We start from the raw sequence: 26,812 nt of genomic DNA, 5'->3' as shown, positions 1-26,812 counted from the left end.
ACGTTTCTCAAACGCTACAGGGGGTTAGTCGGTTTAGTCGAGTTCAGTGTGGCCTTCACTGTTTATTACACAACAAAAACTGTGCAGGAATGCTGTACAATAATGTACAGATCACTGTAAAACTGTGAAGTCTCGCCTTAATGAACAACCAGTTGACAGGAGTCGGATAGAAATAGGATGGGAACTTTTTGTGCACAGCAATGGTTTGTTCATGATCATTCCGACTCATTCATAATAATTTAGTCCTAAGCTTGACTAAAACACATTAATATTAATATCAGTGTCATTCATTTATTAATATTGGATCTCTAGACTACTTATAGACGTATAAAAAGAATTCTTCTTTGTTCCTTAAAGGCATCTTAATTCTTTTAAACCAAGCTGCTTGTACATGTAGCTTTCATGTATAATGAATAAAAAAATATTGAAATGACTATTTTAAAACGATTTAATCAAGAATTTCTTGTAAACATTTGTATATTCAAGTAAATTATTTCAAAGGTTGTGACTCAGGGTGGATACTGTACAACGGACATTGTTACATTGCGAGCCCAACTGCCATGAATTAATATTGGATGACTTCAGAGGTAAGGTTTACCTTAGGAACATGTTGTTATAATCTCATTTACTTAACAGAATAGATATTTTCGACATATTATATCCTTTCATATGATTTATGTGGGCCTCTGATAACAGGGATTAAAAACAACCGAGGACTTAAAGATTAAGGAAACACAGGTTTTTTCATACTTCATTTACAAGTCTTCTTGAAAACTATCCTTGTGAAATAGATTCTGAAGAACGAGTTCAAGAATCATCTTGTGAAAACAAAGAAGAGGTTTTGAGAAGATACATACCTTTTAAATAGTATTTGTTTTCTAAATCTCAATTATTTTATAGTTCATGGACTACAGGAATGAATCTTTACGTTAACAAATATCAAAGAATATACAATGGTTCCATCATTCTTTGTATTCTTTCTATTTCGATGTGGAGCAAGACCATGAAATAAATTAAATCACAAACTTAAAATTTTTACTATGATATAAAATGGACAAAATAGTTTCATCCAAACACTTTTTTTCCATACCAACGACATAATGGTTATTCCAAAACCAAATCATCTAACCCCCATGAAAATGAATGGGTCCAGAGCATTATATAATTACTATCAACATAAACTTATCTATAAATAATCAAACCCAACTGTTTGAACCTTAAATTTATACCAAATGTCAGAAAAAAGGTGCATGAAACCGGAAGGTTTTTGATTGTTACCGAATTAAAAATTACATATATAAAAAATTAAATCAATTACCTTGTTTTTAATGAAATAATATCATAGTTGAATCTTAATATAAATAGTGTTATAGTGTCCTTACCAAGGTAAAGGTCAAATGTCAATGGGTAAAACCGAAATTTAAAAAGAAATAGGAAGTGGTTTATAAAGTCCGGTAGTATATTTCTTCGTTTAATATTAAGTCTTGGAACCATAGTCATCTTTAAAAAATTACAAGTATGCTAAATGTACAGGACACTAAATCATATTGTACAGTTTACAATTGTATATCGATGATATTCAATGCTTTGTAGTTGGATATGGAATTTATTTCACGAGTTGGTCAGGATCTTTTTTTTTTGTATTCACTAGTGTGAAGCAGGAGTGAAAATATAAAAAGAAATGCTGTCTCGCGAGTTTTCATTTCATTTTTTTCAACGAGTTTTCATTAAATTTCATAGCAAACTATAGGGTAGATACAGATTTTTTTTCTGTATTATAAACGTATGCGCAGTTTTTTCTTCTATTTTAATTTGCAGTACAACTCTCTTTATATATAAAGGGCTTATATACTTGTTCTTTTTCATAGCAAATAGATCGGGATTTTGAAATATCAAAAACGAAGAATTAAAGACAAGTGAAAAATGTGTTACAAGAAAAGAGAAAAAAGGACAAATATCAAATAAAAATGTAGCTTTTATCAATTACACTGCTATCGGAATATAGAAAACATTATAAAAATGTTAAAGATACATTTTTTCAGCTAAATTGTAAGAGACTCGGTGCTTACATGGTTACAATAGACAATGACGAGGAGAATCATTGGATCATGGATGTTTTTGTGCCGTGGGATACTGGTGAATGACTAAAGATAGTTAATATATGAGTACAAGAAAGAATAAAGTTAATCTAGTTAAGCTGCATAAATATTTTATAATACGTTGATTCTTTGAAATTAATGCACATTTTAACCTGGTAAAGAGTTTCCACTATTAGAGTAAAAAAAAAAAAAAAAAAAAAAAAAAAAAAAAAAAAAAAAAAAAAAAAAAAAAAAAAACTCTGAGATACTGAAAGTAGGATTTGTTTTCCTTCAGCTACCTGTTCGATATTGTGGAGATGTTGTAATACCTGGATAGGGACAATTGACATAGATCAAGAAGGTTTATTTACCTGGACCCAACAAAGACGGACGACATATTGGAATTGGTTTACAGATGAACCTAATGATGCTAATGGAAATCAAGATTGCGCAACTTTGTGCCAGAATGGATTTTGGATGGATCGTACGTGCACATTTGTTGCTTCCTTGTCTGTGAAAGGGATTAAGATGAAATTTTTTTTTTATTTCTTGAACGCGCTGTAAACATTTTGCTTTCCTTAAAACAATTTGTTATATTCTCAGGTAGATTGACGAAAGCTGAACAAAGATAAAAACGAATTGTACACGTATACTTGTATTTCAATAAAACTGCTTTCTGAAATAAGCCTTTATGCGATTTTATTCTTATATTACGAAATGCAACGCAACGTTAAACTCTTACATTCATGCAGTTACGTTAGCTCAGTCGCTTAAGCGCTTGCTCCATGATCGGAAGGTTGTGGGTTCCAACCCCCGGCAAATAATAACCTTAGTCGATACAAAATAGACAGCAATTGTTTATTCGACAAGCGCTGGACACCATGAAGTGAAAGTTTCAGGTCTTTTGGATGAGACCTTAAAATCCCAAAGCCCCGTATTAATAGGCGTTGGCGCGATAAAGAACAGTCACTGCTCAATTGCCCTGATTGCCTAGTCAAGATCTAAATTTGAAGCTCTTCAGGGGTATATGGTGACGTCTCTGAAACATTCTCAAACAGAACATAAAACAAGATACAATCAATTAATAAATCTTGAATTTATTCAGGAGTAGAAGGCCGTAAACAGATATGCTACACATTCATATCTATGCGAAAATTATGGGCACGATTTCACAAAATTTCAAAAATTGAGAAAGAAGGGTCATTCATCTTTCGATAATTTTGTTGACAATATATTGCTAAGCCTTGATAACCTGGACGACAATTATCAGTATTTTTAGACCGCTAGACGAAATTTGTTGATGAACAGACTTAACATTAATATCTACCAATTGATATATTGGTCTAGTTCAGTAATCCGGATTCATTAATCTGTACAAGTTGCTGTTAACACTAGCTTCCTGATTAACGAGGTTCAACTCTACAGGCAATATGGGAAGCTATTTGATATTCTTAAAGTTTGCCTTTGAATTATCAGAAATTGTCAATATGTGTAGTTGATTATTTTTGCCAAAGTATTTTCAAAAATAAACTACTGACGGACTTTCGAACAATAATCGTTCTAAAAATACATATATATAGTTTATTGTGCAAGTAATTATTTACGCCCTTGATATTTGCAGTTAATATTCAGACCATTTTCCAATATTTGGGGCTACAAGGGGGTTTGATCTTCACGTACTGAGAGGTTATTCATCAAAGGCAAACTTGTTTATTTCCAATCAATGTACGGAATCAAAATGCCTTAAATCAGAGCAAACCTCTATATTTTGATAAAATATTTTCACCAGACACTTTATATTACAAAGGAAGAAGAAAAACGATATTGGAAAGTACTCGGAATATTGTACTGTTGATATTTATAAGAAGTGAGTTAGTCATTTGATTCGGTTCGCATGTATCGAAAACCGACCCGAGAATGCCGCCTCCGGTTCGCGATTTTCCACTTTTCATGATGGCACCGGTTTTCCTTGCATGTAAAATATCAAAATCGTGAACAAAACGCCTGGAAAACGTCAGATATTTCGGACTATAGTCTACTGTGACAGATGAGTGGACGAAGGTGCGTGGTGAATGAAATTTTATATATATATATATATATATATATATATATATATATATATATATATATATATATATATATATATATATATATATATATATATATATATATATATATATATATTAATAGCAGCAGTGACATTACTTTTAGTTCAACCCTCGTATCATAAAGGTTACATTTATAAAACTCGCAATATGTATACTTTCAAGACAAATTGATTTATTCATAAATGAAGAGTATTTCAGTTGATATATTGGTAGGGGTAGGTTTTCGAAAATAACATAAACACGTGAAGGTAAAATCCTTCCATAATGAGAAAACTAGTATGCTAGTGACAACAGCTACTTGATTTGTCTTCCCAACTGTTCATTCTATCTTTAAATTGATTGAAACTACTAAATATTTGAGGAAGGTAATGAATTGAATTCAGGAACACTTTTACATAAGAATTATAGACAGTACACAGGTGCATCGGAGAAACTCACAGGTAATCAGTCCACTTTCTACGAACTTGGAAAAATTAAGAAAAGGATGAAGTGAATACCTTATAAAGTGTAGTATCATAAGGTTATTAAATACATTTAAACCTCGTTATCTCGAAATCGATGATACAAAGAAAAAACTTCCAGCTATCTACGGATTCGAGTTAATGAGGGTAAAATATTAAAGAAATAAGTGGTTGGAACATCCAAATCACTTCGACTATTCCATGATATTAGAGTTATTGATATTCGAGATACCTATCTTTAAATGTACCTTTTATCTAAGTCATGAAAATGTTTTATTTTCTTTCTATAGAAAAAACAGAGTAATTTGAATCCTAAATAAAAATATATCATGAGTCAATGCATGGAGAAGCTTTCCTCTAATTTCATCATCCATTAATTAATTCATTGTGTTTATAAATAAATGAACTATAATATAAGGGTATGGTATGGAACAGGGATGGGGTAATTGAAAAAAAGTAATTGTATAAAACTATAATATAAGGGTATAGTATGGATGGAATCCCATTCAGGACCTATCAAAAATATTTTTGAATTCGATAAAACGAATTGTCAAATTTGTTATAACGAATTCAATTCTTTAAAACAATATCTTTGAATTCGTTATAACGAATTCAATCTGTTATACCAGATTTGTTGAATTCTTTATAATGAAATCAAGAATTTGACATAACGAATTTAATTTGTTATAACGAATTCTAAAACTTGTTATAACGAATTTCAAAACTTGTTATAACGAATTAATTTCGTTATAACGAATTTTTCAATTTGTTATAACATATTAAATTCGTTAAAACGAATTCGACAAATCGTTATATCGAATTCAAATATAATTTTCTATAGAACCCGATTGTTGAATTTGATAAAACAAATTCAATTCATTAAAACAAATTTTAGAATTTGTTAAAAAGAATTTAATTTGTTATAACGAATTTTGACTCGATAAACGAATTTAATTCGTTATAACAAATTTTTGAATTCATTATGACGAATTCAACAAATTTGTTATAACAGATTGAATTCGTTATAAAGAATTCAAAGAAATTGTTATAACGAATTAAATTCGTTATAACAAATTCGACAATTCGTTATATCGAATTCAAAAATATTTATTGATAGTTCCTAAATAGGCTTCCGTATTATAGTGTTCAAAAGTGGGCAGAAAATTAATTTGTGTGAAATGCTTTTAACTTTTAAAGGCTTTTCATTGAGTCCGAACTTTTCATTTTTGAAACCCAGTTGGGAATATGGTATTTAAACCCGGGTAATGATTAAAGCTTGCAAAATAACTTTAAAAAATTCTTAATGTTGCGTGAAGTGACTATATATTTGTGCGATTTATTCGATATATTTATATTCATTCCTTGCCTGTTGATTTCTCGCTATAATTGAAATCTATATTAAATTTATTCAATTCAAATAACTGTTGAACAGTCTTATTTTTCCAGTTGGTTTTAAAGAATTTAAACAAAATTGAAACATCTTTACGAAGTCAAAAATTTATTTCAGTGTCAGAGATATTCATGAATAGCTGAGGATATTCATTTACAGTTTATGCCCTGTAAAATATGTATAACCGCCATGTAGATAGACATTTTTCCCGTTATTTTTCGTCGAAACCTTGCTTCCAGTCTTCAATGTAACTATCATATGCCCACATGTACTCATCCAGGTGCTGGCCTGATGTTCAATTATTGCATAAGAATAAATCTTGCCATCGACATCTCCACCTAAATAGACAGTTCCACCCTTCTTCGTCAAAAAACACCAACTAAAGGAATAGACACCGGCCTCTTTAGCAGTGAACACACCATTGTCTGGGTCATAACATCCCCCGATATTTGCTGTCACTGTTTTGTATTGTACTATGGTATTGTGTGCAAGACTGTTAATGCTCTTTGACAGTACAGCATGGAAAGCTGTCGTATGATTTTTATCTGCAAATATACGAAAAAAAGAACTAAAACAGTTATTGCATCAACCAATTCTAAATGACAAATATTTATTAATTGATGATTCAATTACTTTCAATCACTTTTCAATTTAATTTGAATGAGGAAATCTCTTCCTACATTTCAATGAAATGAAAATGAAATAAAATGCTAACCTTAGACGCTATATCAATTATATTTCCTACTTAAACTACTCCGACATACAATAAAGTCATGATTAGTCATTGATATAGAAGCATTCTTATGTAGTGTCTGATTTTATTTATTTATTTATCTTTTTTCTTGAAATCGCTTCATTCAATTTTCAGAGTACTATACTATCAAATCATCATTTTCCCATGAGACTTCTGTCTATGGAATAAACCAGAAATGATTGACAAAACATCCTACGTATTAGCATTTGGCTGAGTTGTTTTTTATCAATTATAAGGGGAAAGACTTAAGTCTTCTTTTCTGATCTTTATAATGGAGTTCCTTGAATCTTTGTCGATGGCTTCATTTTGAATTCACCTGAGCAAACGGCTCGTGCGAGCTTTTTTTCTGATCAAAGGGTGTCCAGTGTCGTTTATTGTGTATCGTCATTTTACACTTCTATAGGCCCATATAGCAAATTTGAACCAACTTCCAACAAAGCATTAATGAATAAAAGGGATTCAACTTTGTTAAAAATAAGAGTCATTCCCTCTTTCAAGAGGAGATGATAATGAATTAGTTAAATCATATAAATATTATATTTTAACTTAGTAAAGAAGGTGACATCTTTTAAAAATCATCTTCTTAAGAGCCATTGGGCAAGAAAAAAATCAAAGAAATTTATGTGAAAGCTTCCTCAAACAGAGTTGAAATTTAGCTTGTCTAAATCAAGACCATGGGGTGGGTTTCAACCACAATAGAAAAAAAAAATTCGCATTGCAATTTGTAGGAAAAATATCTTTTAAAATTTTCTTTTCAAGAACAGAAACATTATAAGTCATTTTCATTAGCACGTATCTTCAGGTAGAGAAGATTCAATTTTGTTCAAATCATGTCCGCTGGAGTTGAGTGGGGCCTCAATGAAGGATCTTTTTTTTTACCTTTCACAGTTTTCTTCTTACAACATGGTTCCCAACCCATTTCACGACAAGTTGCTTTGCAGTTCATGACATTGTTTAGAAATCCTTTTGAAGTAAGCGTGGAGGTGGCAATGCTGGCAAGGCATAGTAAAGTTCCGAGGAAAACAATCTTCATCTTTGATGTTTAAATTACCTTTTCAAAAAAAGAAAGTTTTAGAAATAAAGCTTATATTTTCCTCCGCAAAGCTTAATTGCAGAGAAAGTCAAGAAACTTTAATATGAACTTTGTTATGTTTTTTGAAAAAACTATGTTCATTAGAAATTATCGATAATGATTTCTAGTCAGACCACAACTCTCTCCTGAGTCAATTTGGTCCTGCTGTTCTTCATCAGTAGATTTTGTTTTAAATTGACATTTTTAATTTCATAAAATTTTGATTCCACATAAGCGACCGAAATCTTCCTGAACAGAACTATTATTCAATTAAAGTTGAATCCATACAACACTGGGATGCTTCAATATCAATACGATCAACTTATCCTTGCTGTTCTGGAGGGTTTTTTTTATGCACACATGTATTTTGTAAAATTTTTATCTTTTATTTCCACCAAACCCTGTTCCCAGGGATCATAATTCAAAAAAGCCATTCCACATAATTTAGGTATGTTTTGCTTTTAAATAGATTTAGAGTGATCTTGCCAACCCATTTCCGAGGACCCTGATCTAAACAGAATTTGAATTTATATTACCTGAAGATGCTTGCGTATATATATTACTAATACTGATTTTGTGGTTCAATAGAGGAAGCCTTTTAAGGTTTTTTTTCCTATATGTTTCTATATAAACTGCTTCTATTGAAGTCCCGCATTAACCAAGGGTCCATGATTTGAACAAAGTTGAGTCTACAGTACCCGAGGATGTTTCAGTATGTTCTTGAAAAAAAATATATTTTTGAAGTTTTTCCCTATATATTCATATGTTTTGAATTCTTACTGTGGCCCCACCTTATCCCAGAGGGGACATGATTACAACATTTTTTTAAAATCTATTCTACATAAGGGTGCTTCCATATCAAAATAAATAATCATTGCTTTGCTTAACTAGAAGATTTTTTTTAAAATATGTTTCCTATGGATTAATTCCCTTGTAAACCTTTCATATCCTATTGTGCCCTTTACCCAGGGATGCTTTATGGTGTTTCTTGAGAAGTCAAAAATGTGGAAATTTTACAGAGGGCTCAGACAGGTAGACGGACAGATGTACGCCGGACAAAATGTGATCAGAAAAGCTCACTTGAACTTTCAGCTTACATTGTATGTGAGATAATAAAAATGTAACTGTACTTATATGTACTCCAGATTAAAAGTTTTGTATTTGAATTATTTTTTCATGTCTATACACATATATACGTGTAACCAATATAATTAAAACAATATTTGATATATCTGATATCTGAAACCAGTTATTAAACCCAAAGTGAAGACACGGAAGATATACACACAAATTATTTGCAAAAACACTTGTGCATCAGTCATCCATAAATTGAAGTAAAGAGTTAGTGTGACGATATTTTTTTTTCCGATGCATTCTTGTAAAGTGCAGTATGAAATAACAAAACCTTTTCAGATAAAAATAATATTCAAACTTTTCAAAAATATAAAGTGTAAATGTAAAAAGTATGAATATATCTAAATAATGTTTTGAAAGCATTACTATGTTTTTTAATAAGATTTCTTGATTATTAAAATTAAAATTCTTTGATTAAATTTCTTAATAAGTTCTTATTTTATCCACTCTTTAAAAACTCAGATAATAGTACTAAGAACTAGAATCTAGACAGTCAGTTTGAATATGGATGTAGCGTTTGTCCCATCGTTTGAATTAAAGAAAAATGTTTTAAAAAAATTTTTGGTTAATATACTGAAAAGTAAACGTGCATAAGGTCTCTACCAGACTTACAAATAAAAAAGAGTTCACTCCTTCAGCTGATTTTTATCCTATCCCCACCCCTTTAAAAATATCAACCAGCCTCTTTAACATTGGAAAATCAATAATATTTCGTTTCTAATTTTTTTTTACTGTTATCAAAAAAGTTTGTAACGGTAAAAGTAATTCTCATGAACAGCTGACTTTGACTTTTTTTTTTTACATTATATCTTGATGATTATAATTATTAATATGTAACGTAACCAATAATAACGGGAAAAAATTGATAGAGAGGAATCGATACTGTACAAAATCTCATAGAAAACTGTTTGTATGCAGTTTCCGGCGCGGAAAAAAAAATATATATCCAGTTTATTTCTTGAAAATATTTCTATTTAGAACAGTTCCGAATGCCATAAGTTTGATATTCAATACATGTTCAAAAGTCATAGTACGGTACTTAAGTTTATCAACACTGAAATCATCCGGTATACTGCTAAGCATATTAGTACGATGGCCGACAGCGGCCGCCACTTTCTGATTAAGAATATTGTCATTTTGTACAGTGTTTTTGTCAATTTTCGTAATGCTATATGTACATGTACACTTTTTACACTGACAATTTACACCAGCGAAAAGCATTAAAATTCTTTCGTGAGATATGAAATTAAGATACATAAAACAGGTGGCTTGAAAGAGATAAGGAGCATTTTAATGATTTTCACCCTCAATTAGTCTGAGATATCGTAACCCAGTTAATCCTAGATTAGACGTTAATCGTCATTCTGTTACCTTGGTGTATCATTAAAAAGATATTCTTGGGATTGTAATTAAAAAGGCGAATAAAAGTAATACGTTTGTTGTAATGGATATACATGAATATAATGGATATATCTCGATCCTCAAATTGTATGAGACAACTCGTTTCTACCCATTATGCAGAGGTAGAAAAACAGGATTTAGTAGCTCTACATGTGAGCATCCAATCAAAAGTTTATGGAATGTATCAAAAACAAAACTTTAGATACGGAAATATACCCGTTTTTAAGCAAGAATTAAATGACAACTTTAAATGTGGGAGTCTGTATTGCTTTCTAAAGACATAAAATTAATAACTTAATGCTTGAAACACTTTTAAAGGCCAACGCAACCTCTCAAGACTTCCACCTGATCGGCCATTTTTTTTTTTTCATGTGGCACGGGAATGAAAATATAGGTACATGTAACTAATTTGATCATTTCCTCTTGTGCATTGTTTAAAAAACAAAATTCATTTATCAAAGACACGTCCGATTATGAACAAAATCAAATTTCTGATAGACCTGGAAAATTTCATCCTGGTTACCTATGATGTGACCAGCAGGTACACCAACATGGAATTTAATGAATTAAATGAATTACTACAATCTGTCGAGAAAGCATATCTAGAAGACAATACTAATTTGTAATCACCCCGACCTTGCTGTTCTGCTAGAACCTTAAGCTTATCACCTTCAAATAACCTGTTTTATGTATCTTCATTTCATATCACAAGAAAGAATTTTAATAATTTTCTCCAGTGTAAATTGTCAGTGTAAAAACTGTATATGGACATACAGCATTACCAGTTTAGTTGTAATTTGTCAACGAAAATTGACAAAAAAGCTGTACAAAATGACAATATTCAGAATCAAAAGTGGCGGCCGCTGTCGTCCATCGTATATATGCTACTGCCAATATCGCCCTTGACCAATAGACCCACACCAATATGAAGTCTATAAGGAACTCAACCAGTCTTGGTGTCAATTTGCAATCTGCATCTTATTCCGGGCTGGTCGTCTTGTTCCTCGATCATCACCGCTTTTTTTTTTATTCAAGTATCAATACCAACTAGTACTTTTCAATTCATTGTCGTCAAATTTCCTGTCTTATGGCTTCAAAATTAACACTTTATTTTATTACTTTTCACGCTGAATAAAAAGTACAATCAAGATACATGTATGTATTTGTGTAAATGAAAAGACATTACGAAGCGTCTAATAGTGATACTTAATTACGTAAAATTCCATAACAATTTTTACAGTGGCAGTAATGTTATTGTTGACAACTTAATTACACGAACGATCACGTTACACGAACGATTCCGCACGATTAACGCACGATTAAACCTGTTACTCGAAGGAACCTACGAAAGACCTGATATTGACCTGATGAAAAAACTCATATAAAATTATCAATTTAAACATTATATTTCATATTTTTTGGGAAAAGTATTTATGAGGATAGCTGATTCTATTCTAAAATACAATTTTAGGGGACAATTCTGAGAATGTTTGCTTTATATCAAGGTAAATTTACAAAATTTAATGACCTAATAATTTTGAATGACCTGATATTTTTACTTAAGACCTCTGATATTTTCAAAAGACCTGGTGGTTTTAAATGACCTGGTATATTCTTAGAACATAATTTTTGACAATTAAAATAGATTTCAATGTTTATGAGATGAATATTTGTAACAACATGTGCAAAAAAAAACAAAAAAACAAAAAAAAAATAAAAAAAAACAAAACAAAACAAAACAAACAAACAAACAAAAAAAAAAAAAAAACGACTTTGAAGTGACCTGATAATTTTTCTACTAAAGACCTGATTTTTAACATGACCTGATATTTTGGAATGACCTGATTTATTCTGATAGCATAGTTTAAGATAATTAAAATAGATTTCAATGTTTATGAGAAGAATATTTGCAGCATTTCACGAAAAAGTGACTTTGAAATGACCTGATAATTTTCTACTAAAGGCTTGATTGTTTTGCTTGATATTTTGGAATCACTTAATATATTCTTATGTCTGCAGTTTTAGAGAATTAAAATAGATTTTATATTGAGATATATATATATATATATATATATATATATATATATATATATATATATATATATATATATATATATATATATATATATATATATATATATATATATATATATATATATATATATATATATATATAATATATAAATTATATGATATGATATAATATAATATGAATTATAATATGAATATTTGCAGCAATTCATGAATTACACGAACGATCCTTCACGCACACGATTCTACACGTTACACGATCTTACACGATTGCTAAGGCACAATTCTTTACCCAAAATAAATAAAAATATTTAGGAGTGGATATTTTCAGAACGAAATAAGGCTTAATAGTTACAAATAATATTATAATTGATGCAATTTATCGACTTTAGAACACTGAAAAATTACTTAGTAATGGATATTTTTGAAACCAATTAAGACTTAATAGTTATTTTAGATTACAAATAATTATTTATGAAACTCTCCGACTTCGTTATGATGTAATTTTTGATTGATTGCTACATGTTCTATGAGAATTGAAATAATATAGGTGCATGACCGTGAGTTTTGATTCCGTTGGACTTTATGATATGCAGTTAGGGGAATAAGATTAAAAAAATAATTTCATACAAAAATATTTCCATTGGTGAATCTCTAAAATCAGTAATTAATTTACAATTCATTTATTTGCAGAAATTATAAAAATAAAGTAAGTATCAGAGATAAACACTGATGAAAGTAACCTCGACAATCATGTCGGTAACATTTGCCGACTTAATATTTATTTCAGCATTAAGAATTATTCATTTTTTTGTTAAGATATACATTTCTGATGTATCGATAAAAAAAATCTTGACCAAACTTTGCAGTAAATATAATGAGCATCAATGTTCAGAAAAAAAATAGCTGAATATCTAAAATACATTTATCATTTAAAAATGTTACAATATTTTAAGAAAATCTAATATATTGAACGACTTACTATATTGCTTATTTATTAGCGATAATTAGTTCGTTCAATTATGTTAATCGCGCTTCATTTCTTTAAAACAGACAAGCGAATTGCCTGTTTAGCAAATTACATTCCGATAAAAACCTACAAAACGAAATTTGCACGTTTCTTACCGCACGATCACGAACGATTAAAACCGCAAACGATTGAGCCTGATCAATACACGAACGATTCCTCACGTTACATGAACGATTACGAACGTTTCACGAATTCTATACGACTGGTTTGTCAACAATAACGCTGCAGCTTCAGTAACATATAACTACAGTAGGCAGGTGGAAAAAATACCGTTTTACTGGTTATGAACATCTCAAAGTGTCCTACATGTGCATAGTTGCGTAGCTGAATATTTTGACAGCATTTCATGTACAACAAGATACATATTTATGTATTATAGTAAAAGACAGGTTTTTACGTAACTCAAGAAATAATAACAAGAGATAGAAGCAATGGCAGTTTTGAGAATATATTTGATATTATGGGATCAGTACGTTTGGCCATTAATTTTCCTGCAGGCACGACATAATCAGAAATTGTCAACGTAAATAGGCATTTTTTAGTGTTTGGTTATAAAGGCTGAAAAAAGTTATTATGGTTAAAACTTAATAAAGCTTGTAAAATGATATTGGAAAGAAATTCTTAGTACAAGCATGGATCTTTGAATAAGTTTCTGGATCGTTTACCTTTATTTATTTATTATTTATTATTTGCTAATGCATTTTTGTCAGACTTGTAACCTCAAGGGGAAAAAAAGATAAGAAAGAAAAAAAGAAGGAAAAAAATATTAGGACATTTTACTTATAGTGTGACGTCTTTGCTGTTGATAAACAAGACTATGGCGTTAGGTTCTCTCAATACAAGTATCCCTCTATGCATGAAGTAAAAAGAATTAAAATATACATGTATCCCACTTCCAGTGTTCAAGTGTTCTGGTGCAACATGTACAGTATGTATGAATTCCTGCAGATAGGACATACGTGACAATCCCTAATGAATATCCTGCTTATCAGGAAATTAAACAAATTTCATACCCTCCCCTCCCCAGTCACTATGCAATATTGTGACTTGCTAAAGATTATTTTAAAAAACAGATATCTACTACGGTCACAGTCTCGTCAACATCATTATTTTAACCAGGTCAACCACAATTTACCTTGATCTGATTGCAGTGAGTGGCGGAATATGCCTCAGGAAATCATGTATCTATAAGGTAAATATTTTGTGTAAAAGAATTTACTCTGTGATTATTCAGATAAATGATTTGAAAATTTTGCGACGTAAAGATACTATTTTAAAGTTTTTTTTAGTCGATTTAGTATCGATTAAAGTCGATTTAGTATTTCTTTTTAAATTATTTTTTATTACCAACAGGTGTTGAATAAAAGTAATTTTTAATCTCATATTTCGTATCTCAAATTTTACTGGACATGTATATTTCTTTCACTTGAGGCTTTTTTTTTAATTTTAGAACTAAACGAAGGTTAGAAGTGTTGAGTAAATAAGAATACGAAAAACATAATGAAAATCGGTATCTTAAATTTCAACCATCGTGAGATCCGACTACACCTAGTTTGATATAAAATCCTTCCACTATGAGAACAGCTGGTTAATATGTATCTGATGAGCACTTGAATATCGTGTTTCTTTTGAAATGACCAACTTAACCCTACCTGAACTGAAACTCTGAACTCATAGTGAAGTGCAAATAGGTAGCAACCGCCTTGCACAACGTTTGCCCATTAATTCCATGAATAAATACGATTTTCAAATATTCATGACTGTATAAGAAACGAGTTATGTTTGAAAAACTACACATCGCCTTAATTCAAGATCGATTATTACAATATTTTGGATTTCCAACGTCTCAGCATGAGCATCACTGAAGAGACAATTTGTTGAAATGCGCATCTGAAGCATTAAAATTTGTACCGTATGTGATTTATATTTTGACCTCTGGGTCGAGGCCTCTGCTGGTGGACTGATAGTCCCCGAGTGTTTCTACAGCCCAGTAGCTAAGTACTTCGGTACTAGCTTGAAGATACGGACATACATTTAATTGCCCTAGTAAAATTTAGAAATTTATTTCAAAATTAAGGATTATTTCTCTTGTGCATATCTCTGATTCTTCGACGTATGTGGCTCCAGATTTTGGCACTTATTTCAGCTCTTAGGTCTTTTTTATTTAAATATTTTGGATTTCCACTGCTTCTGTAGAAGCATTACTGAGGAGACATAATTTGTCGAAATGCGCACCTGGTACATCAAAATTGGTACCGTATATGGTTTTCATTACATATTAACAATTCGTAAACGGCCATTTTGCCAATGTAGATAAGACTCATGTGTAAGACTTTTAGTTTCCTATTAGCATTTTTTTTTCTTTTGGACTTTTTTTGCATGTTTCTTATTGTGTTATCAATATATTATAACATAATCATCGCTGATTCACAAAAATATTATAGCTAGGCGAAGGAATCAGTACTATTAATAAATTTAAGAACAAGGTCACATAGGGCCTATTTTGGCCCTGTGAATTTAGGAAAAAAAACAAAACTGCTCAGTTTTAGTTGAAAATACCCTAAATTTTACATGGACCCTTGGTGACTCCATATCTATTAAAAATGACGTAATTTCCTCTCAATTCTTTCTAGTCCATGTATTACCACGTCATGAATTGCATCATTATCCTGGAAACCTGAAAATTAATTCAAACATGGCCAAATTTAATACTGGTATTTTACATAGACCAAAACATCTATATTGTAATCCATATTGTAATCCATTTTGTATTTTTTTTTGGACCGAGGGCTGGGCGTATGTTAATTCTATGCTGAAAGTACTCAATTAAACCAATTTTATTCAAAATTCAAGAACATTGCAATTGAACAAAGCCTGACTTTCAATACCTGGAATCGCAGAGGAAACTTTTCATAATACAACACCAATTTCCAACTTTATATTGATGTTTGAAATTGGTCATTGAGTCCTGATCAGTTAATTGGGGTATGGGCAAGGCCATTTTATACTCTTGCTTGTTATTTGCTAAAAACAGGATACATATTTCAGAAATAAAGCCAAACATGTATTTTATAAAAAAAAAAAAAAAAGGATCAGCAGTAGCCATGCACTTTAGAAGGGTATATGGTTGAAAGAAATGTTATATTTTGTAGCAGATCAACGAACAAAAGAATGAATCTTCGGGATACTGGTGAACGTAACAGAAGAGAAGAAGATCTTTACATCTACGTGGACCATGTAAGAAAATGTTTATATGTAACCTTGTTTCTTCCGATAAAAATATCATTCAAAATATCAGTACAATATAAAAATGTTTATGTTTTTGTTTGTTATAAGAATAATTCATTATTTATTTTAACTACACTCTAAGCAACAGTTTTATTTTAACATGTACTATATGTATGTATTTATTGAGCTATTGTATTTTAACATTATTTTATAAAGTTTATAATTATTTACAATTTTAAACATACATGATTTTTGATTTTGTTGATGCAGAAACCTGTTCAAAACAATTCAATAAATATAGATAAGTATGTGTCGAAAAATTCGAAACCATGCAGTGTTCCTATTGGTGTTTTATTTATTACTTCAGTCATTTCGCGTATTTGATTGCAGAGTTAATACATACAAGGTGGCAATCTACATGTATCTAAAATTTTCTTTCAATCTTTAAAAAAATATTAGCTGTAATTTTTTATTTTCCTGTTAAAAAGTGCAAATATTATATAACTGCCTGTAATATATAACTTAGTGATCAATAAAACTATTAAGAACCCAACCAAAAATACTTTCATTAGTAAGTTTAAGTTAACTATAGATAACTATAATTTACTATAATTCACTAAAGTAAATCAAACTGTCAAAGTTATTACTAGTGATCCTTTTTTAAAGTGGTAATTACATGTAGTATATCAAAGTTTCAAAGTTATAATAATAATATTTCCATTTCTGTTTGTTTTCTCTGTGATATCTCTTTGAAAGTTAGGAGAGTTGATTTCTTGATCATTCTAACGGAATGCAAATTTCGCCAAGCGAAAGGTCAGGAGCTAAGAAGGCCTAATATGCATGTAATTCTCGTGCTGCTGTCTTTGTGTCTGACTCTAAGGAGGCCTAATATGCATCTAATTCTCGTGCGCCTGTCTTTGTGTTTGACGTCAGTGGGCGGGGACTATTGAAATTGACATGTGAGGCCTCGTGTAATTTAAATCTATTAGTCTACATTTTTAAAATCTAAATTTACAATTTTATTTCACAATGAAATGGAAATATAAAGAATCACTGTCTAGTTAGTAGAGTATGCCACGGACATCAACGATAGTTGGAAACATGGGATAATTTATGCATAACGGGCTTCGCCCGTTATGCAAATTATCCCACGTTTCCAACTATCGTTGATGCCCTGGCATACTCTACTAACTAGACAGTGATTCCTTAAGTAAATCATTTTCTTTGATGAACTTCTCATCTTATTCTAAAACTTAAATATTTTCAAGTTTTGCAGAATTCTCTTATTTAACCAATTATTCTTATTTAAAATTTTCTATTGTAAGTACTTTTGAAATCTAAAAATGTTCAATTTCTGCTTATGAAAAGATACTTATGAAAAAAAAATCACCTCAATCTGTGTGGGTGTTTAGCTCACCTGAGCTGAAAGCTCAAGTGAGCTTTTCTGATCACCTGTTGTCCGTCGTCCGTCCGTCTGTCTGTCCGTCTGTAAATTTTTCATATTTTGAATTTCTTCTCAAGAACCACTGGGCCAATTTTGACCAAAGTTAATACAAACCATCCTTGGGTAAAGGAGAGTTTAGATTGTAAAAATGAAGGGAAAAACCCCCTTACAAGGCGAAATATTCAAGAAAAAAACAAAAATAGGATGGGGTCATTAAAAAATCATCTTCTCAAGAACCACTGGGCCAGAAAAGCTGAAACTTACATGGAAGCATCCTTGGGTAGTGTAAATTCTACATTGTTCAAATCGTAACCCCTGGGGTAGGATGGAGGCACAATGGGGAGTCAAAGTTTTACATTGAAATATATAGGAGAAATCTTTAAAAATCTTCTTCTCAAGAACCACTGGGCCTGAAAAGCTGAAACTTACATGGAAGCATCCTGGGGTAGTATAGATTCTAAATTGTTCAAATCATGACCCCCGGAAGTAGGGTGGGGCCACAATATGTATTACAAGAGGAGAATCTGGTGAAGAGCAACAGGGCAAAAGTTACTCAGGTGAGCGTTGTGGCCCATGGGCCTCTTGTTTGTATTATTAAGATGGATCTAGTAAAAGAAAGATCCACTGACTTTTTATATTTGTATGACACATTAGTTAGTCAAAGTCTGCGAATTCCATTAAGTACTTCAAAACAGGCATAAAGAGTCATCAACATATTCACAACGATATAAAGAACAAAAAGTGATGATATAGAAATAAAAGTTTTCAAAGTTAACAGTATAGTTTCACAGTGATTTCTATAGTAAATCAAATTATCAAAGTTATAACTGTAGTTAACTATAATGTACATGTACATTGTTATAATTAAAAAAGAAGATTCTCTATATTTTCTTTAAAGAAAAACAGTCAACATAATTGATATTAGCTCGTCTTGAAAATATTGACTATCATTAAATTTTTACTATTGACCGGCAAAGAGAGTTCTCCCGCAATACTGTTGATGTTAGTTCTGATTAGTAGATTTGATTTATTGTAACGTAATTTAAAATCAATTCCTTAATTAGGTCAACTGTTCTTGAAATATTAACAAACTAATCGAACTACTTGAAATGTATACATCAAGATAAACCTCATCTACGATGCCTTCTCTTATTTTTGTACGCAAAAAGTTTATAGATAAAAGTAAAAATATTTTATAGAAGATATTTATCATTTGTTAATTATGAACATTCTTCTTCACATATATGCTATATGGACCTTTTATTTTCAATTAAGAAGAGTACAGAAGAAATGTTGTTCAAAAACTTATATTTCCATACCCCGACCATTAAATGTATTTATAGATTTCTTTTTATTTATTTTTTCGTTAAGGAATTTAGTGATGGTGGAGGATATCTTGAGGTAAAACCTTTCAAACATTTTTTTTTCAGTAATTAAAAAACGGAACCACATATGCTATAATTCGTTTTCTAAACTTAGTTATTTTAATTCAACAATGTGCGACAATTCTATTAATATTGTACTTATCATTTTCTCTGCAGCCCATTGGAGCAAGACCTATCGAAAAATTAAGCGTCAGCACCAATGTAAATCAGTCAAATACATCGACAAAATCTTGGAAACCTGTGTTGGTTATTCTCCTTATAAGCTTTCTCATCTGTGGACTTGTCACAACGAGCGCATTATTTGCTCTGGAGAAAAGTAAAACATACGTTATTCACACTGGCGTAAAAGTTACTTTTCACATGAAAAATTTCATTCATGTTTCCATTATTATGGTGGTCATGCTGATTTCGAGATTAAATGTATTGAAATATAATATTTTTTTCAATACATTTTATTAAATACATTAATTCTTTATAATTATTGTGATTGTTGGAAATATTTAAAATATTGAAAACTGGCATGTAGTTTTTAAGAATTTCCTCCTTATCCATTTTTCCAAAATGTGACCCTCTACTGCCCAGAACTATAATTCGAAAAAAATATTATTTTTTTTTTAAATCTACACTACCAGTGAATGCTTGCATATTAAAATAGCTAAACATGGCCGTATTGATATTTTTTCTACGAAGTTCTTTTCAAGAAAAAAAAAATCTATCCTCCTTTGCATTCCACGCTACACCCCAGGGATGGGAATGGTTTGTACATATGTAAATCTTCCTTACTCCTCCATGGACCTGATCTCGCCTTGTATGCCTTTGGAGGTCCGTGTTTGCCCTACTCCTAATTTGTTTTCAATAGACTTTTGAGTTTAATAACTGTTGGTTATCTTCATATTTAATCTTCCCACGTTTAACCTTTCATTACGAATCTTACCCCTATATGTCATGATTTGAACAAACGTCAATTGATATTAATTAAGAAAGTGTTTGGATAAGTTTTATTTTGTTCTGTTTTGGGTAAAGTGGCTCTAAAAAATAATATCTTTTTATTTTTGAATTATTTCCTCTTTTTAAAAATCGAATGAGGCTCCTCATTTAAACAAACTGATAAAAACACAGATCTTGTGGCAAATTAAACTTGAATTGGATCGATGGATATCGAATAAAAAAACAGTGAAAATAGGCAGATGTCTTAAGAACATTGATATTGAAAAGACGAAACTTTAAGATCATCTGTCCAATATAGTGTAGATTCAAAATTTTGCAAATCATGGTGTAAAGGGGATCAATTATTTAAATAGAATATTTTGAAAAATATGTTTATTTTTTTTAATAACACAAGACAGTGATAATTTATATATAATAATATACTGCGTCTCAAAAAATCATATTAAAGTGCTAGCATACCTTTGGAGTGTAAGTATATATTTGTTAAAATCAAGGCCCCTAGTGCTGAGATTGGGCTCAATTAAGAAGGTTTTTCAAATTTTCCATAGGAATGTTTTAGAGTAACAAGAAAACACTCAAAATATTAACAAGTATAATTATGCAACCATAACCAGGCCAACAAAGTCAACAATGTTCAAATTCTCCATACCGTAAACAGGGTGGGACTTAAATAAGGGATCAAATTAAGCATAAGGCATATACAAAGGAAACTGTTTTTCACACAGTTGCAACAGGGTCACATCAATCTTATAAATATTCAAAATTCCCATTATTTTAGGATCACATCTATTGAATTCATGACCCTTTGGTGCTTGAGTGGGAACAACATATGAGGCTTATTTTTTTTTTTTTAGCGAATAAGCTATAAACCCTCTATGATACGTATGAGCGAGATATCTAAGCATCTCACAAGCAACTCATTTTACTTTAATTGATCGTGTGACAGTTTTCTATGATCGATTCGCGAATAAAACATTTGCATACACAAGACGCTGTAACTGGTCACGGTAGCCTAGTGGTAAGGGGCTTGCTTCGTGATTGGGAGGCCGGCGTTCGATTCTCGTTCGCCGTGTCGCGTCAAACCTAATACGTAAATATAGCTAGCGACTGTTCCTTCGCCAAGCGCCTGGCACTAGAAGTGAAAGTCACGGGTCTTTCGGATGAGACCTTAAAAACCGAGGCCCCGTGTCACAGTAGCCGTTGGTACGATAAAGAACCCTCACTGCTCAATGGCCCTGAGTGCCAAATATAGGTCTAAATTTGGAAGCTCTTCACTGGGATACGGTGACTTCTTTATGTGAGTGAAAAATTCTCGAATGGGACGTAAAACAAATTACAATCAATCAATCAACTACAAGACGCTTTTCAAAAAATGAAAAGTTCTTTTAACAAAATCTTCTAAAAGAACTTCTGATGTGGTCCTCATCTCTCTTGTCGAGATACCATGTTAATTACCACACCACATTGATATCACAACTTAAATTGATGCAAAGCAAAACAAAAACATTGATTTTAGCGTTCTAATGTATTTTCACAAGAAAGAGTCCAAGGAAAAGAAATCAAAGCAGAAAAGGTATATGATGCATTTTTATTGCAAACTGAACACTTGCCTTATTTTTCTGCGCATTTTAAATACTTTAATTTTCAATGATCTATCAAAATTACATCGTCGCAAACCACTGCCAAAATGTACGATCCTCCCCCATTCTGGCCGAGGTTGAATGAGACGAAAATATTTCGTTGCTCATTAAAATATTAACCAATGCTTAGTAGAATAAAACTTTTGATATGACCTTTCATGATCCAATCGCAGTTTATGTAACATTTATTGTTTGTTGTTAAATTTAATTGCATTAGACTTTATGTGGTCAAGCAGCCAGAAACGGAAAACAGAAAACTATGAGCGGTCTTCGAACAGTGCCTTGAGACGATGTCAAAATAAATACATTCATGGAAATGAAAATAGGGCACACATTTACTGTGACTTGAATATTTTTGTTGCTTTCCGAAACACCAATGAACGAATAAACTTCACTCTTAAGGGAAGTGTACTTCCGAATGAAATTCTTGCGCTTGTTAGAAAAAATTGTTCACCAAGTAGCTGACTGAACGTTTTCATCTCAAGGTAAATGCATCAAAATAATGCTTGTAAGCACTTAACATGTTTTGAAAGATTTACATGAAGCTCTCAGTGCATAGTCAAAGTAGTGCAGGGCGTAATGTGTGCGCAGTTAGTGAAATCTGTCGGATGCCTAATATGGAATCATCTGTGATTGGTCGAAGCCGATCACAATAACAAATCCTTTAGATTTATTATTAAGGGAATTTTTTAAACTTTTATTCAAACCTTCCATGTATGTTATCAATAAGGAAATATTCAATCGAAGCAATGAAAAAATAACGTCTCATTTCTACCGCGGCCGATAATTAGATTCGAAATATTAGCAGCACTGTCAAGTTAATTTGAAGGAGGCGAGCCTGATTTATAAGGAAAATGTTTACTTTGATATATCACGCAAAAATCACAATTTTTCATAATACCAAAATACTAGATTTTTTAAGAAACATTATAGGAGTATTAACTACATCAAAACGTTCCTGTGCATTCATTTTTATCGCAAGTTAAATCCCACAAAGCGAGGTATTAACAAGTAGTTGATCGCAAAACACTTGAGGATGGTAACATTTTTGAGGCTTTTTATCAGCAGTGAGATGCTAATCAAGTATTTCTTCACAGAAAAAAGCTTTTTATTATCAAACAGAATATTATTTACAGATTTCAACCATATGTTTCAATGTATAACCTTTGTTTAATGCCATTCTTTAATTTTATTGCGTGAGTAAGTAGAAGCAATTTATCAATTTACAAGTTAAAATAAGCGTATGCCCTTGCAATATTGAATTTTGTTTTGACCAACATGCAGGTGCAGTGCAAATTGTATGTGTTTATCACTAGACAATCAATTAGGACCAATCTAATATACCTTTCAATGTAAAACCGTCACAATAGCTCAGCCAGTAGAGCGCTCTCTCCGTGATCAGAAGGTCGTGTGTTCGAATCACGGCCGCGACTTACCTAAGTCGATAAAAAAAAAAATAGGTAGCATATGTTCCTTCGCCAAGCGCTCGGCACTTTGAGGTGAAAGTTGCGGGTCTTTCTGATGAGACATTAAATCCGAGGCCCCGTGTCACGGTAGCCGTTGGCACGATAAAAAACCCTTACTGCTCAATAGTCCTGAGTGCCTAGTAAAGGTCTAAATTGGAAGCCCTTCACCGGTACATGGTGACGTCTCTATATGAGTGAAAAAATTCTCGAACGGGACGTAAAACAACATACAATCAAACAATCAACATATTTCAATGTAAAATATGTAGATAACGAGCCCTGATCAATTTCATCATTTTACATAACAAAACATCTATGTTTAATATGATGAATTATCAGATACAAATTTTCCTTGTTTAACGTGTTTTCAGCCAAACCACAGAATGATGAATTACGTAATTAACGAATTGAAACTTCATTAATAATATAATTGGACGAGGTTTACAAATTAACATAGCAACAAAACTTCAATGTTGGCAAAATCACAAAGTAAGCCTAAGAAACTGATGAAACCACAGTATTATTTCTTAGAACTATTCTAAATTGATATCAAATATTTATTGCTTCCTTAAGCAGATAAGATACCACGGCAATTGATAACTAATGATGAATTCATCATCAACCCGTGTAGAAATCGAAACCTAAAAACAACGGCACAGGGAAAGAAGGACTCAGGTAAGGAATGTTTGAACTTGAATATATTTTATATTATTTACATGTATGTTGAACATATTAATTAGAATTAACAAATATTACAGGAAGCACAGGGCGAAGTTTTCTTGTAAGCTTTATCCAAAACCACAAGGATGGAAACGAAACAAACCAAACAATCGTTGTGTCATCAGAAACCGATTTCAATTTAACGGTTTCACTGTCAGAGAATCAAAGATCAAACTTGGTGTCGATATCTAGTCATAAAAGTGGAAATGCCACATTGAAGAAGTTAAACGTACACTATTCTCTTGTTCCTTCTTACTTTACTACCGAATATAAAGCTATTCTTATTAACACCACCGCGGCGTCATCAATATTGTCCTTGTCCGAATATCTGTATTCTTCAGATTCCACGACAGTCTTCCCCGTTGACAAACTTTCAACACACTATATCATATCAACATCGACACCAACAAAGGGTGTTTTAGAGAGTGGAAGTCATTTCACTGTCGCTTCGATGAAAGACAATACGCTTGTAAGCATAGTGTTAACAGCGGATTATGATATAACGATATTGATACAGGGAAGAAATTATGGAAGAGGGGATACATTCAACATTATTTTAAATAGATATCAAACATTTCAAATTGGACATAATGCAGATTTGACAGGGACAACTATTCATTCTTCCAATCCTATTGCAGTCTTTGCAGGAAATAGGTGTAATGATGTTGGGTACCATGGATTCTGCAGCATGCTTATGGAAATGGTTCCACCAACTGAAGAACTAGATAATACTTTTATTGTGCCACCAAACATTCATAGATACCAATCACACGTACGCATTTTATCGGCTGTAAAAACTTATATTACATATACTACGAAACAAATCAAAACATCAACAGTGATTTTAAAAAATAAATTTGTTGAATTTGTCCTCCACTCACCCGAAATAGGTGTTATTCATTCCACTGAGGCTGTATTAGTGAGCAGCATTGCATTGTCTTCAACTAAGGCTAAAGTATATGGCGATCCGTTCATGATCACAGTCCCTGGAATAAATCAGTATGCCAGCAAATACACCAATTTCGTACCTGATGGATATAACTTTAGCTTCGCTACTTTTATAATACGAAACGAATCTTTCAGAAATCTTCAGATTAACGGAACAAACATCAGTGAACATAGTTGCCTTTTTCATTCATCTGTTCTTGTTGGAATTGCCCTATACAGTGTTTGTACAGTAAGTGTTCAAAGCGGTTTAATTAATGTAAAAACCTCAGATGGGTCTCGATTTGGTTTTCTCGTTAATGGTCAACGCAAACATGACGGCCATGGGTACGCGGGAAATACCATGTTAACCACAAGCTGTGGAACGTAAGGATTGAGAAAAAGAAAAATTGTTTCGATAAATATTTAAAAGGATCATCTTTCAAAAGTTTAGTATACATTGTAGTTCACGTTCAGAAAAATAACAATTTTTAAAGAATATGTGTATTTAAATATTACATGCCTCTACCTCAAAGTAATTTGAACATTTTTTTACCTATTTTTATTTAGTGTTTAGAATTTGAAGTAACATTTCCTCTGTTTTTAATTTAGTGTTTAGAGGTAACATTTCCTCTGTTCATCCAAACTATTTCTTACAAAAAATGCAGACCTATATATAAGGTACGTAACTCATTATTTTCTTTAAAACATATCACTTACAGACAATAATGATACTTAAAGTGACAAAAAGTTGTATAGGTAAATAACGATGGTTACAGAAAGGCAAAATTTTTGAATATCACAAAAAGTTTACACTATTATCTTCATATTTTAGAAATTTATTATTCACATCATTTACAACTAAATTAGATCCAAAATATATATACCAATCCCGGAACCCATTTTTTGTTTGTATCATCTGTCCTTAAGATACATAGTTATCACTACACAATTTTGAAAACAGATTATTTGTTATCTCTCAAATCAAGGGTTACATAATGATGTGTGCATACATACTTATTGATGCATTACTACATACATGTATATTTATTTATCCTTGCACCACTATCATTTTATTGTCACCAACCTTTACACAAAAATCAACATCAATGGAATAATCCATCATGTTTATAAATAATGAAAGACAAAGTGATTAAACGTTAAATAATTAAATGTACCCATAGGACTTTTTATATTTTTTTTTTATTACAAAATCGGATTTTAGGACTTTTAAACGGATTGTATTCGCCATTGTAATCAAGTCTGAACTTTCCTATGGATCCCAAACAGAAGTAAGGTGTTTGAATTTTAGGACTACTATAGTCATTCAATTAAGATTTAAAAGCCTTTTGTTTTGCATGCTGTGAAATATACATTGTTAACTTTTCACTATCAATTGAAATAAAATTGCTTTATTTGATTTCCTCAAATATGAAACGGTCTTTATGTTTCCATGTGATTCAAGGATTGCAAATAAAAAAGAAATATCAATTCAAAAATTTATTTCAGGGTCAAACGTAATCCGCAGTTGGAGCAGATACTCATTTACAATTCATAACTTGAAAAATATGAATACGCCCGATGCAGATAAATATTCC

At 31.3% G+C, this 26,812-nt stretch overlaps 2 protein-coding genes and 2 long non-coding RNA genes across 4 annotated transcripts; 3 read left to right on the top strand and 1 right to left on the bottom strand.

Moving 5' to 3' along the window:
- The first annotated feature begins 529 nt into the window (after positions 1-529).
- LOC133194619 (uncharacterized) lies at positions 530-2,461 on the top strand. The gene is made up of 3 exons (XR_009722137.1): positions 530-587; positions 2,043-2,136; positions 2,374-2,461. It is a non-coding gene; the product is annotated as an uncharacterized LOC133194619 (long non-coding RNA).
- A 3,729-nt stretch (positions 2,462-6,190) lies between these two features.
- LOC133195083 (complement C1q-like protein 2) lies at positions 6,191-7,824 on the bottom strand. The gene is made up of 2 exons (XM_061330960.1): positions 7,671-7,824; positions 6,191-6,582 (listed from the first exon to the last, which is right to left on the bottom strand). The coding sequence occupies exons 1-2, from the start codon at positions 7,822-7,824 to the stop codon at positions 6,191-6,193; spliced, it is 546 nt and encodes a 181-aa protein (XP_061186944.1).
- Positions 7,825-16,615: 8,791 nt separating this feature from the next.
- Positions 16,616-19,907, top strand: LOC133194618 (uncharacterized). Its single transcript, XR_009722136.1, has 3 exons — positions 16,616-16,696; positions 19,503-19,532; positions 19,673-19,907. It is a non-coding gene; the product is annotated as an uncharacterized LOC133194618 (long non-coding RNA).
- Positions 19,908-24,040: 4,133 nt separating this feature from the next.
- Positions 24,041-25,731, top strand: LOC133195082 (IgGFc-binding protein-like). Its single transcript, XM_061330959.1, has 3 exons — positions 24,041-24,059; positions 24,147-24,245; positions 24,329-25,731. Exons 1-3 carry the CDS (start codon positions 24,041-24,043, stop codon positions 25,603-25,605), a joined length of 1,395 nt encoding a protein of 464 aa, XP_061186943.1. The 3' UTR covers positions 25,606-25,731.
- The last annotated feature ends 1,081 nt before the right edge of the window (positions 25,732-26,812 follow it).

This window comes from Saccostrea echinata, unplaced genomic scaffold (assembly GCF_033153115.1).
Source record: "Saccostrea echinata isolate AGI-Se365-2 ecotype Australia unplaced genomic scaffold, CSIRO_AGI_Sech_v1 ptg000029l, whole genome shotgun sequence".
Classification (NCBI taxonomy): Eukaryota; Metazoa; Mollusca; class Bivalvia; order Ostreida; family Ostreidae; genus Saccostrea; species Saccostrea echinata.
Note: the sequence above shows the minus strand (reverse complement) of the source record. Positions and strands in the feature narration are given on the sequence as shown.

Excerpts from the sequence above, each read along its gene's own strand:
- LOC133195082 (XM_061330959.1), top strand. Across the intron at positions 24,246-24,328 it reads ACAGGGAAAGAAGGACTCAG|GAAGCACAGGGCGAAGTTTT; the intron begins GTAAGGAATGTT and ends CAAATATTACAG.
- LOC133195083 (XM_061330960.1), bottom strand. The coding sequence starts at position 7,824 with ATGAAGATTGTTTTCCTCGGAACTTTACTATGCCTTGCCAGCATTGCC. Across the intron at positions 6,583-7,670 it reads TAAGAAGAAAACTGTGAAAG|ATAAAAATCATACGACAGCT; the intron begins GTAAAAAAAAAG and ends GTATATTTGCAG.